Raw genomic sequence first — 17,698 nt, 5'->3', positions numbered from 1 at the left:
TTCTTCTCATCAAGTCTTTTTCCAAAAATAAATGATATATGATATATATAATGATAAACCAAAAATAACACCGATAATCTTAAAATGAAGTGTATGAAAAAACTTTAATCTCTTATTTAAATTGCAATAAAAATTGTGTCATAAAACCAGATTAAATAGTTACGTAATTACGCTTAATCTTAAAAATGACTCTAAAAATTATAACAGTGCATTAATGATGTTTCTTCGATAAGAAGTATTGAAATAGTGGAGTAGGCGGGCGCGGGCTATAAAAGGGTGTTGTAGACGCGTGATGAGGTGACGCTCGCGCACCGGCCGCTGACGCCGCTTCTTGCCAATGATGGTGGAGACGCACCGCGCGCCGCCGCCTCGATGTGCGCGCGCGCTCGAGCCTCGCACCAAGCCCGCCTCAGCTTCAGCGCCGCCCTCGCTGTCCGGCAGCGGAACTGTCATGCACCTGCGTCGTCGCCGACACAAGACTGTTCACTTCGGCGAAAATCTCTTGATGCAAGTTTGTGCTGACCGGGCACACTTAGCAGCGCTTGGAGCGAGGGTTCCCGATGTTTCGTTTTGCCATAAAGCACATACAGGACTGCGCAAAGGAGATGCCCGCTTCTGCTGTGTTGCACATCACTGTTGCCTAGCCGCAGGGGCTCTCGTAGCATTAACGTCCAGCGATCGACCAAAGCCGCGCCGAGAGCGTAGTGTTGACTCGCATTCAAGTGGTGGTGAAACTGGGGACAAAGGGGAGAGCAGCGGCGGCAGTTCAGTGGCAAAGGATCCCAAACGTAAATCTAAACATCATCATCATCATCACCATCACCATAAAATTCACAACTGTCCCTATCACGACGTTGCACCTCAGCCTGAAGATGAGCCCGATGAAAAGGCCATTGTTCCAAAAAAAACCGTTTCGCCTTATCTCTATATACCTAGTAAGTTAGAGCCTAATGTGCAACAGTTATTCAGCTTTATTGAGAGCGTACTGAGTGCCTGGGCAGCAGAAGAGGGTCTCACCAGTACCGGTGAATATTCAGAGCCGGATGAACGCATGGTGCGTCGGCGTAAGCTAAACAAGTACAAGAAACGCACTGATGTGCTCAACATTCGACGTATTGTGTATGATGTATCGATTCTACGTGGAACTAGACTTCTTGGCAATGTGAGATTTCGTCACTACCATTGGAAGGGAACCGCACAAACCTGCAATGAAGCTTTTCTTAGAAAGGTGAGATATTGGATTCCTACAAAATAAAAGTGTAACTTTTAAACAGATCATAAAACTTCAGAACTTAAAATAGACATAGATTTGTTAAAATAACAACGGTGGAAGTAAGACGAAACAATAGAGTTGAGAAGAAAATACGCTGAAGATACCTAACATTTTGACCTTATTATAGTTTCCTCTTAGTGGAAACTGCAATTTCCTTTTTGCTAATGAGGGCTTTTATTTTCTTTACTCTATTTGAGCCATAAGCAAGGCTTTGTGAGTTTTGTTTTCTTTTACATTAATTAGTGTTTTTTATTATGCTCATAATTAATCATTTAAATTACGCAACTCACGCTCATACTCCCACATCCCATACTCTTAGATATTGCTCTTGGATATTTTATTTACTTGCCTACCTGTAGGAAGTATCTAAGTACAAAAAGTTTTGCGTGCGTCCTAAGCACACACATACTTGCGTCTTAAATTCACGAGGAAACGTTTTCCTTAATTTTTGAGACACGGATAGAAATTCAAGTACATTGCATTTGAGTAGACGGTAAACGTGCAATTTTTTTCTTGTGTAGGTACTGGTGTATGCTAGATTCACTTGCCTATGTGATAAGAGCGCTTTCATACTATCGGATGTTGCGGTGCGTATAGGTTCGGTTTTTTAAGCGCGATACTTTCTGCACTTTTGTCGCGCACACGCGGTAATGCTCTCGCACGATATACGCGTTACAGCGTGAAAGCACTGTAACAAGAAAGGGCGGATGGACGTATTATGAAACTATGTAGGTATTACGTTAAACTGTACCAAAGTTGAAGTTTGTTCCGGAGTTGCCATTCCCAGTAAACTAAGCGAGGTGCAATTAAAGTATTATATCTATATAGCTATAGCAGCATTGCCAATTTGAAGCTTTGAGTTGCCAAAAAGGAATTCAAATTTAATGCAATTTATTTCATGCGATTTGCAATTCACAGTACCTAAGCTTCCCGTACATTTTCTCGCAGGAAACATTCTCATATATTTGTATTTAAAATAATTATTTTTAGAACATGCAATCGATGTCAACGAGAGCATGTATTCTTCAAAGGTGCATGACTCAATTATTGTAAATTTTATAAATATGTCGTGGCATATAGTTTGTTTTTCGTGAAAGGCGGAGGCAAGGGCGCTGTGCGGCGTCAAGAGCCATCGAGCCGAGAGCACGCCACCGCGGTCCGCATGCGCCTCAAAGCAACTCTTTTCTTGTATACTGTGTTGTGATCAAAAGCGCAAGATACAACATCATAACAACTGTTTTCCTTTAATATTATTATTGCAAAAAGTTCATAAAATTAATTTAAAAAATCTGTAAAACGGTCAAATACATTGTAAACTAAACCACTTTACTTATTTACAAATAGATTTTATTCAAGCACAGACGCCACAAGTCGCCAAAGACATATCTATAATATAGGAAGGGTGTAGTGCAGTCCAGGTAATAGGCATGATGACAGTAATCAAAAATCATTAAAATAATATATTTATTAAATTAAACTTGAAGCTTGGAATATAAAACGCGCATTGTTTTCTTTATTAATAATGTGATTAATGTGTATTTTTATTAAAAAAAATTACGAAATAAGGCAATCCGCCATGATATCTTGAACACCAATCAGAGCTCGTGACGTCATCTCTCAAAACAACTCGCGCGAAAGCGCGCGAACGTCACATTTCGTTATTGTGAACTTCCACTACGATCTTTGTTTTTAATTAATTAATTGTTTATAACACGAGTTATGGAGCCCGGATTTATCAAGGCAAACAGCGCTAATTTGCCTAGAATTGAAATCATAATGCTGGGAGAGTTTTTGGCATCAAATAAAGATTTTTGTTCAGCTGAATTTAGAAATGTTAAAACTTCCATGTAAGTATACTAGTTTAATTAAAAGAACTTCCATGTAAGTGTATTAGTTTAATTAAAAAAACTTCTATGTTAGAATATTAGTTTAATTAAAAACAATTTTAGTTATAAATAATTCCTTAAAATTACTTTTGACAATGTATTTGTTATCAGGTGTAAATGTTAATGAAATCTATTATCATGGTTCTACCCTTTATTTATGAATTGATTTTTCTTTTAGGTCCTCCAGGCCATCCTATGGTGATGACGCTGTGAGTTACGTACAGCTGAAACGCAAAAAATAAAACAAAAAAATAAAGTTGTACCCTGGGCAATATTGCTTTTGAATCTCAAGTTTTGCCCTTGCAAGTTTAAGCCACTTGTTTCGTATTTTTTTATTGTGAGGAACGTACACAAATAACTTATCAGGAGTTGTTTTGGATGTGTTCTTACACTGGGGGACCCCACAACACCTATGCACTTTCGAATTCATATTTAATAACACAAAAAACTTAATTATTGCACGAGCGTTGTTTACTTGCGTCTTGTAATTTCAGTCGTGACGTCACAAGTGACGACATGACACTGACAAGCGTTTTCGCGCCGGATTCAAAGTGGGCAGAGAAAAATGCAATTATTTGATAAAAAAACTTCGCATTTTCTTAAAATTAATAATTTTTCATATAAAATAGACGTATACCTACATCATACAAAGGAATTTAAAAATTTGTCATCATGCCTATTATAAAATACAAGTAATTTAGTAAACCTACAACTTAAAAATAGCCTACATACAACTTAAGAACAGAAAATTCGTTTCACATACATATACTACTTGTTCTTGCATGTATTGCTTATGACATCCGGTATCCGACCGGCAAACAAACATAGCACAACAATATGGTGGATCAAAAAGCTTTTAAGAAGTAAATTAATTAATTAAATTCATCTAAAAGGAATCAATCTGACAAAAAGTTGATAGCGGAAAACATCGCTTTGATATTTTAATTACTTACTAGAAAATAAAATTCACCGTAAGGAATAATTTTGTGAAGAGTAATGAAAAAGTCTCGTTTAATACTCGTTCTTGTGCTTTGCACCACTATGCACCTAGCTTCGTACCTGAGGGGCGAAGTAACAATTTCAAAAGTGGAAACGAGGGTGGTCTGGGGGTGCAAACTACGTTATACTGTAAAATGTTCAAAGTGTCCAAGCTTGAACTTATGTTGTTTGAGCGAGATTTAAATGACGTCAGAGCAGATATTTTACATTTTGTTACCAAGTTTATTTTCCAGCGTTTTATACGTTTAAGTACTTGTGGTCAATTATAACATAATTTGTTATCAACTGAAAAAGGTTTAGTAGATCAAATAACAAAGACGATTTAAGTATACCTTTTACGTTATCGCCACATACACTTTCTCGTTCTGACACGGTGTTATTTGTACGCAGATATCAGATGATGATCGCATGTCGCTGACGACGGCGGTTTCTGACGAAGAGGATCCCGGCGAGAGCGCGATGAATTCTCCCTATAAAGGCAAGCAGACTGGCGCCGCAGCCGCATCGTTCAACTGCACAGGAGCCGTCAGGAAAGCTGGGTAAGTCCTTCTCAGAAAATTAAAAAAAAAAAATACAAATTGGGACAGTACTCCCGCCTAACGTTTATGCAAAAGAATAATATGTAATGTACCTTTACCAAAGAATCTATTCAGTACCTGAATGATTTCTGATCATTTCCCATTAGCTAAATCTTGGTTAATACAAGTTTTAGCGTAATATGTGCTTTTCTTTGAATTAAAAAAGAAATATTGCCTTAATTAGTAAACCGACCATGGTCAAGAATATAAAACACTTTTTTCTTGTTTAAGTACTCAAAAATTCAAATTCTTTAAAAAAAGGAAACTTTTTGAGAAAGCATTCAAAATTTAATGACTTCACTAATTTACCTTATAAGAATCTTTTATGTCCCATCTAGAATGGTAATTAATATTATGAGTTAAGATCCCATAAAAAAAAATTCGTAACATATTCGATACTTCACTATTCCAAATAAAGTTTTTTCATAAGTACTCAAGTAAATAAATATACACTCTTTATATTATGTTACAAAATAATATTTTTGTTGATTAAATCGAACTCTATCAATATAAGAAAAACCGGGATAAGCAAAAATAAAAATGACATATAGGGGTGGACGGAACAGTGAGAGGTAAAATATTGATCATGATAAATCATTACGTTTAAAATATAACATTTCTCTCCGTTATTCTGCCCTTTTTCCGTAGTTCTCTCTTCTTAAAGGAAATACCATGCTCAATATAACATACCTACATAACTTTTACGTCATATTATATTGATACATAATTTACGTAAATCTATATAACATATATTATGAGAATGAACATTCAGTTTTTGTAAGGCAATATTTCTAATCGGCTTCCGTGTTCTTTATCTACGGATTCAGATAAATTATACACAAAAGTTTTACCTTAACGACATAATACTTTAAATATCTATTTACATAGTAAAACGAACGGTGATCATCATTCAAAATAAGTGTGAATTATAATTATCGTCATATCTGTCCAACACTGAACTGACTCGCAGTGCTCCGAACCTCCGTCATGTCTCGAGCACAGGCTTTACGTTTTGTAAGGTGTAGGTCATGGGGGTAGATCGATAAGGTTCTCGAAAGTTCGACTACGTACTCGAATGCATAAGACCTACATTCTATAAATTTATGTTCTGGGACATTCGAAAGTTTGACCTGTTTCTAGAAATTTCTATATTACATATCGAGGATAATCTATTATAAACTAGTAAGTGTTTGAAGCAAGAACATTCTGTGTCATTGACATTATAAGGATTCGTATAAGATCTACTTATGACTTAATTTGTTAGACAGTACCCGTTTTTTAAATACTTTAACTCCTAATCCCATTTCGTAACTTACATTTTTGGTTAGCAGAAAAATGTGGTTAAGATCGTAATAAGATATCTTTTAGAAAATATTTTTTGTAAAGCTAACTTATTATAATTTTTTATAAAAAAAAACTACAATAAAAATAAAAGAACATCATAGATATCTGTTTTGCATGGGTTTCCCCTTACTCCCACGAGTCTAACAGCCTGATCATCAAGAAAGTATCGTTCTTGATTAGCATGAGAACAGCTACCATCGTGTTATGTAACAATTATTTTTATTCATGTTCATGGTTTAATTTATAAAAATCGAACAGTAACATGATATTAATTAATAAAATCACTCTCACCGTGATATATGTTTCACATGTTTCATTGTTTGTATCGTGCGCTTACACCGACACTTCATTGTGCACTGTAGCGCTCGTAGCAACAAAACAAAGGCTTATATATTTATTAATACCTGTCCTTTGTGCTGTTTCGAGAAGCCTTAATAAATGTAAGCGAGGAGGGAAGCTAAGGAAAGGAAAATGACGCCGTCCGTGTGTCGGCCGCCTTCTGTCGAGTGTCATAGTCTCTATTAGGAGAGCCTACGGCGTGCTTTATGTTCCTTGATGCTACAATTCCTCTTCCATGAATTCCAAATGACCGCAGGGAAATCTTAGCCGTGACCTATTCAACATCGTGAACGTGTAAAGTCTAAGCAGAAGAGATGATGGTGTAAGCACTTTCTATCTACTATGCATCCTTACAAATCTAGCCAGGACATTGAGGCAGCTCATTTCTCTATTACCGCTTACACTATTCAATTTGGCTTTCAAAACTAGTTGGAAGTTAATTAAATCCAACTATTATAAAGTAATTATTAGAGGACTGCACAGTAGTTGCATTGTGCTAGATCTGCATTTATCTACCTTTTAATGGACCGTACTTGTTTGTTACCTACATGTTAAATCTAATTTTATATTGTAAACCGTGATATAAGATATACTAGGAATTTTCTTCGTTATCTATCAAAATACAATGATTTCTTTCTGAAACTCTACTATATAGATTAGTTTTTATCTGGTATTGGTTAAAAGAGATAATAATTATTGCAAGATACCGATTATTACATTTATCAACAAAGTTTTTTTGACCGTTATAGTAAGACTAATATCATTTTTCTTAGCTGCTCATATATACGGAGGTGCATCTATTTAGATACATAGATCGTCTATCTACGTCTATCTAGATACGTAGATCCTACTTGATTCACCTAACCTCAGTTTTTTTTGTAAGTAATCTGTGGTGAAATTGACGTGATCAAAAATAATTGTCAAGTTTTGGCAACGCTGTGTGAAAATATTACTTACAATTTCATTTAAAATGTAAGTAGATGAAGCGATATAAATCTTACATTCAATTAAAATAAAAAATGGGTCTCACCACGATATGGTCTATGTAATCCAGAGATCTAAGATCATGTCTACTGTTTTTTTTAAAGCTTACCATGAAGATAAGGGATTCCACTTCCACATTGTTTTGTGCACGGACAGACTCAAGACGCAAGACCAAGGCGCGAGTGAAAAAGATATGCCCAACACCAGTGAACGTAATTATTTGGGCTATGGAAATTCTCGGAAAGCGCTCAAAGGGTGTACCTTTAGATAAAATACGGACTCTCATCAAAAATCACTTCATTCTGCCATGCAAGAAGAAAGACATTGACAAAAAGATAGACATGACTGTTATGTTTGCTGTCTATTTTGGTATTCTTGAAGAAAATAATAATTTATTCTTCCTCAAGCGTCCAGATCATCTGTTCTAGCAATTTTAAATTACCTTAGTACAACAATATGTAGTAAAATGTGAGTTAATATAATTTACTAAATAAAAATGCTGTAAAAAACTAATCCGTTTTATTTGTTCTAAAGCAAATAGTCTGCATCTACGCCTACGCAGTGATTTGTATTTCAGTATGATATATATTTATTACATGATTAACTTACTAATACTAACAGATGTACTGTTTAGTAACTAATATCAATATGCGTATTTGATGTATTTTGTGATACACCTTATACGAGTGCATTACAGACATCATACGTACACATTTTGCGTGCCCTGTTGGCTGTTTTACTGAAATAATTTTACACTTAATTGCATAAAGTCTGACATTGTATCGTCCACGACTGACAGACAGACGTGTCCTCTCTGGACGTGTCCTCTGCAGCACGCAGGCTTTTGATGGATTGTCCAGTTACAAAATGAGAATTCACATAATTTGGCAGAACGGACTTGTCAACCTGCTTACTGTAATTTGAAACACATTGGTGAATTGTATAGGCTAGTAATTTAGGCGTAAGTGGATTGAAGCCATTACGTCTATATTAATGAAGAACCACGAAGGAGAAAAGACTAGCGGAGATGCCCTAACGCAGGTAGGTCACGCGCCTTCAGGTAGGTCAAATACGTCACGACTACGTCACGGCAGGCGTGGCTGGACACCGCCCATATACCGTCCTTTACATCAAACTGACATCTTGTCATAGTTGTATTTTTACCACAATTTCAACAGATTTTATTTGTTACTCGATTAAAACGATGAAATGCGCTATCATTAATTGTAGAAATTGCTCAGGATCCAAACTCAAACATACCATAGGATAACATTTCACGTGTAAGTAATATTTTAGCTTTAAAACATATTTTTTGCTAGAGACATCTGTCGTCGAATAGCTGCATTTCTAGAACCTCTAAGTGAATTTGTATTATTTTCGTATCAATCTTGTATCAATGTATATTATTGGTACCAATTTTTGCCTTAAAAAGCAGCTTCATTTTTCCTTGCATCCTACAAGTTTTTTTATAGATTATTTACAAACCAAAACATATGATATATTATCATGAAAATTGAATATTATAAAAACACCATCTTTCGGTAAGTAGTCGACTTACGTAAATTTGAAGTAAAATTGCGTTCATCAAGACAGAGAGACCCGTTACAAAATTAAGTGCTACCAGACATCGAAAATGCAATCACCCATTCTTAAAAAAGGTCTTATTTAAAAAAGCTGCAATTATCTTAAAATTAATCATAACTCTAACTATGTATATTTATTTATATTCATCACTAGCCGTTTTCCCGCGGTTTCACCCGCGTACCGTGGGAGCTACTGCCCGCACCGGGATAAAATATAGCCTATGTTACTTGCAGATAATATAGCTTTCTAATGGTGAAAGAATATTTAAAATCGGTCCAGTAGTTTTTGAGTTTATCCATTACAACCAAACAAACAAACAAAGTTTTCTTCTTTATAATATTAGAATAGATCAGCAATGTTTTACATAGGTATATCTCTCTTGCCGTACATACTTTTTGAATGTACCTTTACTCAGAGCAACATCCGACTCACATAAAGTCTGCTACTTATTTAGTGGATGCGCCGTTATGATACAGTTGTGAAAACTCTAATTTGATAAACACTGTCCCTATAATTTTAATTCCCATTTTTCTTGGTGAATTTCGTAATGTGGCAACATCGAAAATAACAACAGTCATCGCAGCACGGTTCTAGAACAAATAGAACGAATTTTCGTGCTTGTGATGCCATAGTGGCTAGTAGACGAACTAACACAATGCCATAAGTTGATACTTAAATTACACCATGGGGGTATTTTAGACCCGTGGTGAATAAAAATGATTTTTCATCGAGTCTCCGTTAAATAGTTCCTAGAAACCTATTTCATTTCTGGAGGAGTAAATAAATTGTTGTGGGGCAAGTTCTCTGCACAAAATAATACTTATATAACAATTAATTTTCTAACTTTTTTATCTCTCTCTTTTTCTTCGTTCATTTCAAATGAATGCTTCTTTAAACTTTCTAATTGAATTACTATTTTAAAAGAATTATTAATTTTGAGTATTTACTTTACTTTTGAGTATGTCACTAGTGGTCGATGTTAGTTTAGGGTTAGATTTTAATCATCCTATTCCACGCTAGATGGATTTACAAAAAATGGGTGGCTTCCCATAAAAGGCGTATAAGGGTGGAGCACGGGTGGAGACAGTAACGTTCCTCGTCCCCCGCTCACCCGAATTTTGGCGCGCTGCTTTGTTAGGAGATTTTTCGTTAGGGCATCTCCGCTAGTCTTTTCTCCTCCGTGTGAAGAACCTACAATAATTCAGATAATACTTTTTGGTACACTGGTAGACGCCAACTCGCCAAAACACAAAGGTAATCAAACTTATTTGCAATCAATTTCCTCCGAAACTAGATAACTTCACGTTATTATAATAAGGTTTCATCAGATGCCTTAAAAACACGCCACTTTAACCAGTAAAACAATTTTGTCTACGTCGTCACGTGTAATTGCGTTGTCACCCGTTACTGGTAAACTTAATAACAAACTTACGAGGCGTAAGCCACGACTTAGCTACTGTAACGAAGCCGCGCTACCTGCTACTGATATCGAGATAAATTCACGTTCCTCACATAAATTCACGTTTAATTATGTTGCTATCAGCTAATTCATAAATCAATGTGATTAAATAGACTATAAAATATGTCCTCGTATGTTTGTAGTTCAGCAATTAGTACAAAATTTTGACATTTTTCACTTTTCGTTTCGTTCAGGTTTTTGAGTGTGAAGAAGTGGCTGCTTCGTAAAAAGCATCAGATAGAATTGGCTCGCAAACGTGGCTGGAAGGGGTACTGGGTATGCTTGAAGGGCACTACACTGCTCTTCTACCCTTGTGATTCCCGCGAAGGCCGCTCTGTAGAAGCCGCTCCCAAACATTTGATCATAGTTGATGGAGCTATCATGCAGCCGATACCGGAGCACCCCAAGCGCGACTACATATTCTGTCTTAGCACTGCTTTTGGCGATGCATACTTATTCCAAGCACCGTGTCAGGTAAGAAAACAACTAACCTATTTATTGTGAAGATTTTTAGATCTTGTTAGTGATCTTGATTTTAAATCATCATGAAAAATTCGTAATAGGTAAATTAAGTAACAAATATATTAATTCGTAGATTGAACTGGAAAACTGGGTGAATAGCATACATAGTGCATGTGCTGCTGCCTTCGCACGTCACCGTGGAAAGACTGGGACCCTTCATTTACTTCAAGAAGAAATATATCGCCTTGAGAAGGCGATTGAATCTGTAAGTAAATATAATACATTAATCATGCTCATTGGCCTGCCATTAACTATTCAGGGTTGATGATATGTCTTCTTACCCTATACCTATATATTACTTTTCATAACATTATTTCTAAAAATAGGATTTTACCACGATCATCAACCGTGGATTGTCATTTTACATTATACAATAGTTTTATTACAATACCCATGAGATTCTTAAAATTTTAGGTATAAAGTTTTCGTCTGACTTAGGTATTATTAGGTATTATATTCGTTTGTTACTTTTTTGATCCGTCCAACGAAAGTTAAAATATAAGCATATACCGAGACACCTTACTACTTTCCTGCGAGCCACGTGTGTATTGTACGCATTTAAAAGAATTAATGTATGAAAAGGACACAAACTTGCAGATGTCACGCATATTGAAATCCCCACGATATTAAAAACAGCCTCTATGATAAAGCGGAACACTAGGTTAATATTGATCGCGACTAAACAAAATGAAAATGCACTATAGCACAAAGTGAATTCCCGGAGAAGTTATACACTGCTCAACCCAAACAGCGCATCGCATGACCTAAACCAACAGAGCATTGTTTGACTACCATGAATGTATTTTCGTCGAGCGATTTCTACACTCTGCTATGTCTACATAATCACAAAGAGCAATTTCATGGGGCGCCTACCTTCACGTCGTTAATCCTAGTTGAATAACAAATCTTGTGAATGCATCACGTCTACTTGAGCGAAACTGTGTTAAGACAAACTTTATATAACTTGTAAGTTATGCATTTCAATGCAAACGAGGTATCGATATTATACTACTACATACTTTTATACCAATTTAAGTAGTCCAGATTAAAGGAAGATGGTGCAAATCTACGCACAAACCTCTTCTCCGTTAGGTACTCTCAATGTTATGTATTTAACAGAACACATATGTGAGCTCCGAGCCGAGTCGGCGGCGTGCGGTTCGAAACGTTCTTCGTGTAAATCGCGCCAATTTCTGACCCGCACGGGGTGACCGCAGCACGCATCAAAGCCTTTGTGGCCACCTCACACTACTCCATATTTACCACATACGAATACGCTCTGTCAGACATGTATTTTCGATTAACTGTTACGGAAATGAAGCAAATACCATGCGATTGTCTGGTTGCATTGATGAGAATTGCATTGGCTAAGAGGGAAATAAAGGAGGTCACACAATTTAGATGTAATTATTTATTAGTAATGATTTTTTTTTTACTTGAAATTATCTCAATAAACCAATTACCTTAACGATAATAAACCTTTTAAGGAACGGCGCTCAGACACCCTGTTATAATTTACTATCTTAATTAGAAGCTACAAAATGTATGACTTTATGAATTTCAGATGACTTCTTGTGATGCAAAATATTCAAAATAGGTACCGTAATTAAGGTCGGAAACACATGGTTATAGTTAGAAACAATCTATTTTATCACCGTGATAGTTATCACAGGCAGGTGGAAGCACGCGCTTATTAATATTCATAGCACACGTCATACTCGGGCGCGAGTTAGACGACCGCGCTCGGACTATTCAAAATACGTCACATGCACTCTTAACGTAAGCCCAGTCGTCAGTAAGTAGCACATTTTTTGCATAAGTAACGCTCTGGACAATTACAGGATCACAAGCTTAAACATATGGCAGATCTGCAACAGTCAGTAGTTTCTGATCCCGAGACTCGGGCACAACTGGCTGTCCAAATGCTGCAGTGGGAAGAAAACCTTGAACGTCTACACTGTGAGCAATTCCGATTGCGTTGTTACATGGCGAGCCTTCAGAGCGGCGAACTCCCCAATCCCAAGGTAAATGGTTAACGAAATCGAGTTTACTGCTCGCAAAAGTGACCTTACCTAATGAAGTAGTAAAATCTCCATAACTTTTTATTGTCGTCGGCCCACAAAAACTTTGTCTGTGGCCTCAGCTTGGATTTATTCCGGTGATTCTCAACTATGGTACATGGAAAGTTTCGTCAAAATTTTCTTTTTATATTATATACTTTCAACGTTACTCATGTATACTCACCTCGGTCACCACGATGAATCATGTCACTTGAATTTCATTTACGCTGCTCACCAGTCGTTAATAATCCTGTGTACCAAATATTATTACGAAAACAACGCGCTGATCGTAATTTATCACCCGATAATAAGACAAGAGAGGGGTGTTGAAATTGTCAAGTGATTTCATCGAGGTGACAGAGAAAGGAAATTTGTTGGCTTCGCTATCAAATTGACAGTTCCGTTGACCGGGGGAACGGGGTTGGAATCTGTTACGCCGCGACCCATGTCACGGGACGTCATAATGGTCCCCAACATGCGAATAATAAAAGTTGCTTACAATTTTGCACAGAAATGGGTTTGATTAACGGATATATCAATATCCTTTGAGGATAGAAATACCTATGTGAATATTTTATGATCCTGCAAGACACACTGATGTCTGAAGCCAAAAATGTTAATATTTTCTTTACTAAGGATTTTCCTCTTTCGGTTCAGTGATTTTGATAAAAAATGCTGTACTGAAATAATAGGTTGATTACTATAATAGAAATATCTGTGACAGTCGCTGCTAACTCACGTCTCCCGTGGCACAAAGAGTACACTGAACAAGCTGGGAGTGTTCACGGTGTCATCTTTCCACGCGTTTATCTGCGCGCGGTCGCCGTCGCTGCTGAACAACTTGCTGGCCGGGCGCGGCGCTACCAAGAGGCGCGCACCGCAATTGTCGCGTTCCAACTCTGGATCCAGCAGGCGCTCCATGCAGGCAAGTGTTAATTATATTATCCTATAAATATATCCTTATTTATTAAAACACTGATAAAATTTTACAGATGATTACGGATAAGCTTGAGTTTAAAAATAACTCTAGTATTTTCTCTATATCTCTACGAAAAAACAGGAATCACCTTTTTCTTTCAAAATGGAAGAAATATTTTTAGCTTTTTGTATTTCAAAAAACACATGGAGGCATACTTTTGCTAAGTCAAACTTCAAAGTAATATGTACTTGAAAAAGGACATTTTATTTAAGTGCCCACCTGACATTTTTCATTAAATGTTCCGTAGAATGTGCTACCGCTACGGTTGTGTAGTAGCTCTTCAACTCGCATAAACCCAAATGGCCGTAAATTAATATAAGTATTCTAATTCGTCCGCTACTTTGGATGGGGATTTTTTTTCGGAATCGTCAACTGCAAATCGAGCAACATCTTTCATCAATAGCTTATACATATAGGTATCTTAGGGATTAAAAATACAGGAACATCGGGACACAAAAAGAAGTAAGCACACAAAACATACTGCTTTCAAAAAAAAATCTTATAACTTAATAAGGTTATAATTGTAAGTTGTTAGAAATAAATCCACCCCTACTCCGTTATAGACCTATAAAAGCAGTTGTATTACTGAATATGGCCGTAAGTAATATACGTGAGCGCTTTTCCCTCAGGTAGCGGAGTCATTTGGAAGTGTACAAACGTGCTTCATACAGACTCGCATTTAGTGAATGTGCTTTCGTAATCATTTACTCTATTTATTAGCTATAGAAGAGCACGAACAGAAAAAAATGGATGTAAATGTCGATCCGAACGTTGGGATGTCATTTGAAAATCTGAAAGCTCCCAACAAAAAACAAGTAAAAAACCATACGAACAGCGTAAAATAAGAAGCCTGAAAAAGTACCGAACGTTTTTACATTATCTATGTGGACTAATAAAGTAAGATAAAAGCCACAACAAAGCTTCCGAATTGGAAATGCCGATGTGGCGTGTCCCCTAATCCTTGGCGAGGTCGTAATACAGAACGTCACGAAAAAAGACTATTACTCGAGACAAACCGCTCTCCGCTTACTGCCAGTCATTACTTAATGTTGTTGTTTCAGCAATCCTACCGTAATCACAAAATTATGTGTAAGCAGATTGGACAAAGTTACGAGTTATCTTCCGATCCAACATTTGTACAAATTGTTACAAAGACAAGGATTATTATTTGCCTTATTCATGGTATCTACCATGTATGGTGGATTTATTAACTTGTACACTATTATTGCGAGTAATGGAATATTTGCTTAGATTCTGAACTTACTCTGAACTCAAATTAGAAAATACTTTTCATAATTTGATCTTGGTTCGGGTAAATTCGTGGTGGAATAATGTATTATAATAATAATATTATCTATTCACATGAAGCAATATGTACAGTCAGCACCAAAAGTCGATGAACAGAATCAACATGACAAAACACCTGTTCACAATAAAATGCCATAAGTTATAGTCGCAACTAGGGAACAAAATAGACTGTACACCAGAAACTTACAAAAGTCGTTAAACACGAGTATTTCAAAAGTATCTGTGCACTAGTATTCCTAAAGTCGCTGCACACCATCAATCCAAATGTCGCTGAACATCATTGTATCAAAAGTCACTAAACAGCAGTAAATACAAAATTAGGTTAACAAAGTATATTTTTAATGTTGCCGTGTGTTAATGTACTTTTGACGCTTATGTTGTTCAGCTACTTTTGGGACAGTACTTGCATGACCTTAATAATGTATGTTAACACGTTAGTATCTATTTCAATAATTTTAATAATTATTTTGGAAATACACTCTTTTGCAAGAAAAGCGGGCACCTATGCGAAATCTGAGTTTTAAGGACTTTACGTGTATTTCAAAGGGTTTTAATGATTGTAGTATGTTTCTAGCATCAAAAGGGTTAGCCAAGCATGCGTGAGAGTGTATTCTAAATTGGAATTTTGTACAATTGCTAAGAAATTGGTTAAACCTTGTTTTGGACTAATTGCTGGCAGAAAGTTCGTCGGTGTTTTGAAAAGTTTTTGAAGTGATTTTCAGAAAACTGATAATGCAGTGTTAATTAATGTACCTTTTTGTTAGATCAAAACATTTTTGAAAAACTATGCGTATTTGATAAAATTTTCACCTGCTCTAAATGGGCTATACTGATGATTGACGGCAATGTTAAGAGTTTCGGTATTTTAGTGTAAAGCGTTCTTCTGTTTAGATATTATACCCACGTGTTTTAAAATATCGCTTTTTCATAATTAAACACTATTTAGAGGAGTATCAGTACATTGGGCTGCGACAAAACCAATTTAAAGTAAGCAGTGCCGATCACAACTCGTCTCCTTTCGGCCTTTAACATTTTTAAAAATCTTGAAATTCTACAAAATACAGAAAATAGCGCATAGACTGTGAGCACGAGGTCTTAAGGTCTCGTAATCACTGATTTTCAAACAACCTCGTCTCTTGGGAAACTCCGTAGACCTCCGAAGATCTATGAGTCTGAGCGTTCAAATAGCATGTTTTCATCCCACTGACATTTTATTAAATAAACTTGCCTGTACCGAGATTTACTAGCATCTACAGCACTTTACTGCTTAAATCATAACAATAATTGGCTATATGCTCATTTCTTAAGAAACATACGTTTGGTCAATACTTTTGAATTCTTGACTCCCTTTCAGCGAAATCATCGTTTAGTAACCCGATACCTATGGAGTTATAGAGAGCTTCAACGCGGCAATAATTAGACTTTTTAGATAGCTTAAACCCTCCTCATCATTTTTCATGTGGTTAATTTTATCATTTATCACAAAATTTGGTATTTTTTAATGTCAAAGTACGATAGGAGACGAGTTGCGATCGGCATTGCTTACTTTAAATTGGTTTTGTCGCAGCCCAATGTACTGACACTCCTCTAAATAGTGTTTAATTATGAAAAAGCGATATTTTAAAACACGTGGGGACAATATTTAAACAGTAGAACGCTTTGCACTAAAATACCGAAACTCCATTGCCATCAATCATCAGTATAGCCCATTTAGAGCAGGTGAAAATTTTATCAAATACGCATAGCTTTTCAAAAATGTTTTATCTAACAAAAAGGTACATTAATCATTAATTAAAACTGCATTATCAGTTTTTTGAAAATCACTTCAAAAACTTTTCAAAACACCGACGAACTTTCTGCCAGCAATTAGTCCAAAACAAGGTTTAACCAATGTCTTAGCAATTGTACAAAATTCAAATTTAGAATACACTCTCACGCATGCTTGGCTAACCCTTTGGATGCTAGAAACATACTACAATCATTAAAACCCTTTAAAATACACGTAAAGTCCTTAAAACTAAGATTTCGCAACGAGGTGCCCGCTTTTTTTGCAAAAGAGTGTATTTCCAAAATAATTATTATAATTATTGAAATAGATACTAACGTGTTAACATACATTATTAAGGTCATGCAAGTACTGTCCCAAAAGTAGCTGAACAACATAAGCGTCAAAAGTACATTAACACACGGCAACATTAAAAATATACTTTGTTAACCTAATTTTGTATTTACTGCTGTTTAGTGACTTTTGATACAATGATGTTCAGCGACATTTGGATAGATGGTGTGCAGCGACTTTAGGAATACTAGTGCAAAGATACTTTTGAAATACTCGTGTTTAATGACTTTTGTAAGTTTCTGGTGTACAGTCTATTTTGTTTCC

General features: G+C 36.0%; 1 protein-coding gene across 12 annotated transcripts in view; it reads left to right on the top strand.

Annotated features, from left to right (window-relative positions):
• Positions 1-17,698, top strand: part of LOC124630403 — a 76,013-nt gene that overhangs the window by 39,396 nt on the left and 18,919 nt on the right. For all 12 annotated transcript variants that reach the window (XM_047164296.1, XM_047164295.1, XM_047164292.1 and 9 more), the window contains exons 22-26: positions 4,549-4,697; positions 10,641-10,920; positions 11,042-11,173; positions 12,810-12,992; positions 13,753-13,953. In XM_047164296.1, the coding sequence (XP_047020252.1) occupies positions 4,549-4,697; positions 10,641-10,920; positions 11,042-11,173; positions 12,810-12,992; positions 13,753-13,953 (945 nt within the window). The remainder of the gene's footprint in view (positions 1-4,548; positions 4,698-10,640; positions 10,921-11,041; positions 11,174-12,809; positions 12,993-13,752; positions 13,954-17,698) is intronic.

Source organism: Helicoverpa zea, chromosome 5, assembly GCF_022581195.2.
Source record: "Helicoverpa zea isolate HzStark_Cry1AcR chromosome 5, ilHelZeax1.1, whole genome shotgun sequence".
Taxonomy (NCBI): Eukaryota; Metazoa; Arthropoda; class Insecta; order Lepidoptera; family Noctuidae; genus Helicoverpa; species Helicoverpa zea.
This window is presented reverse-complemented; position numbering and strand designations above follow the sequence as displayed.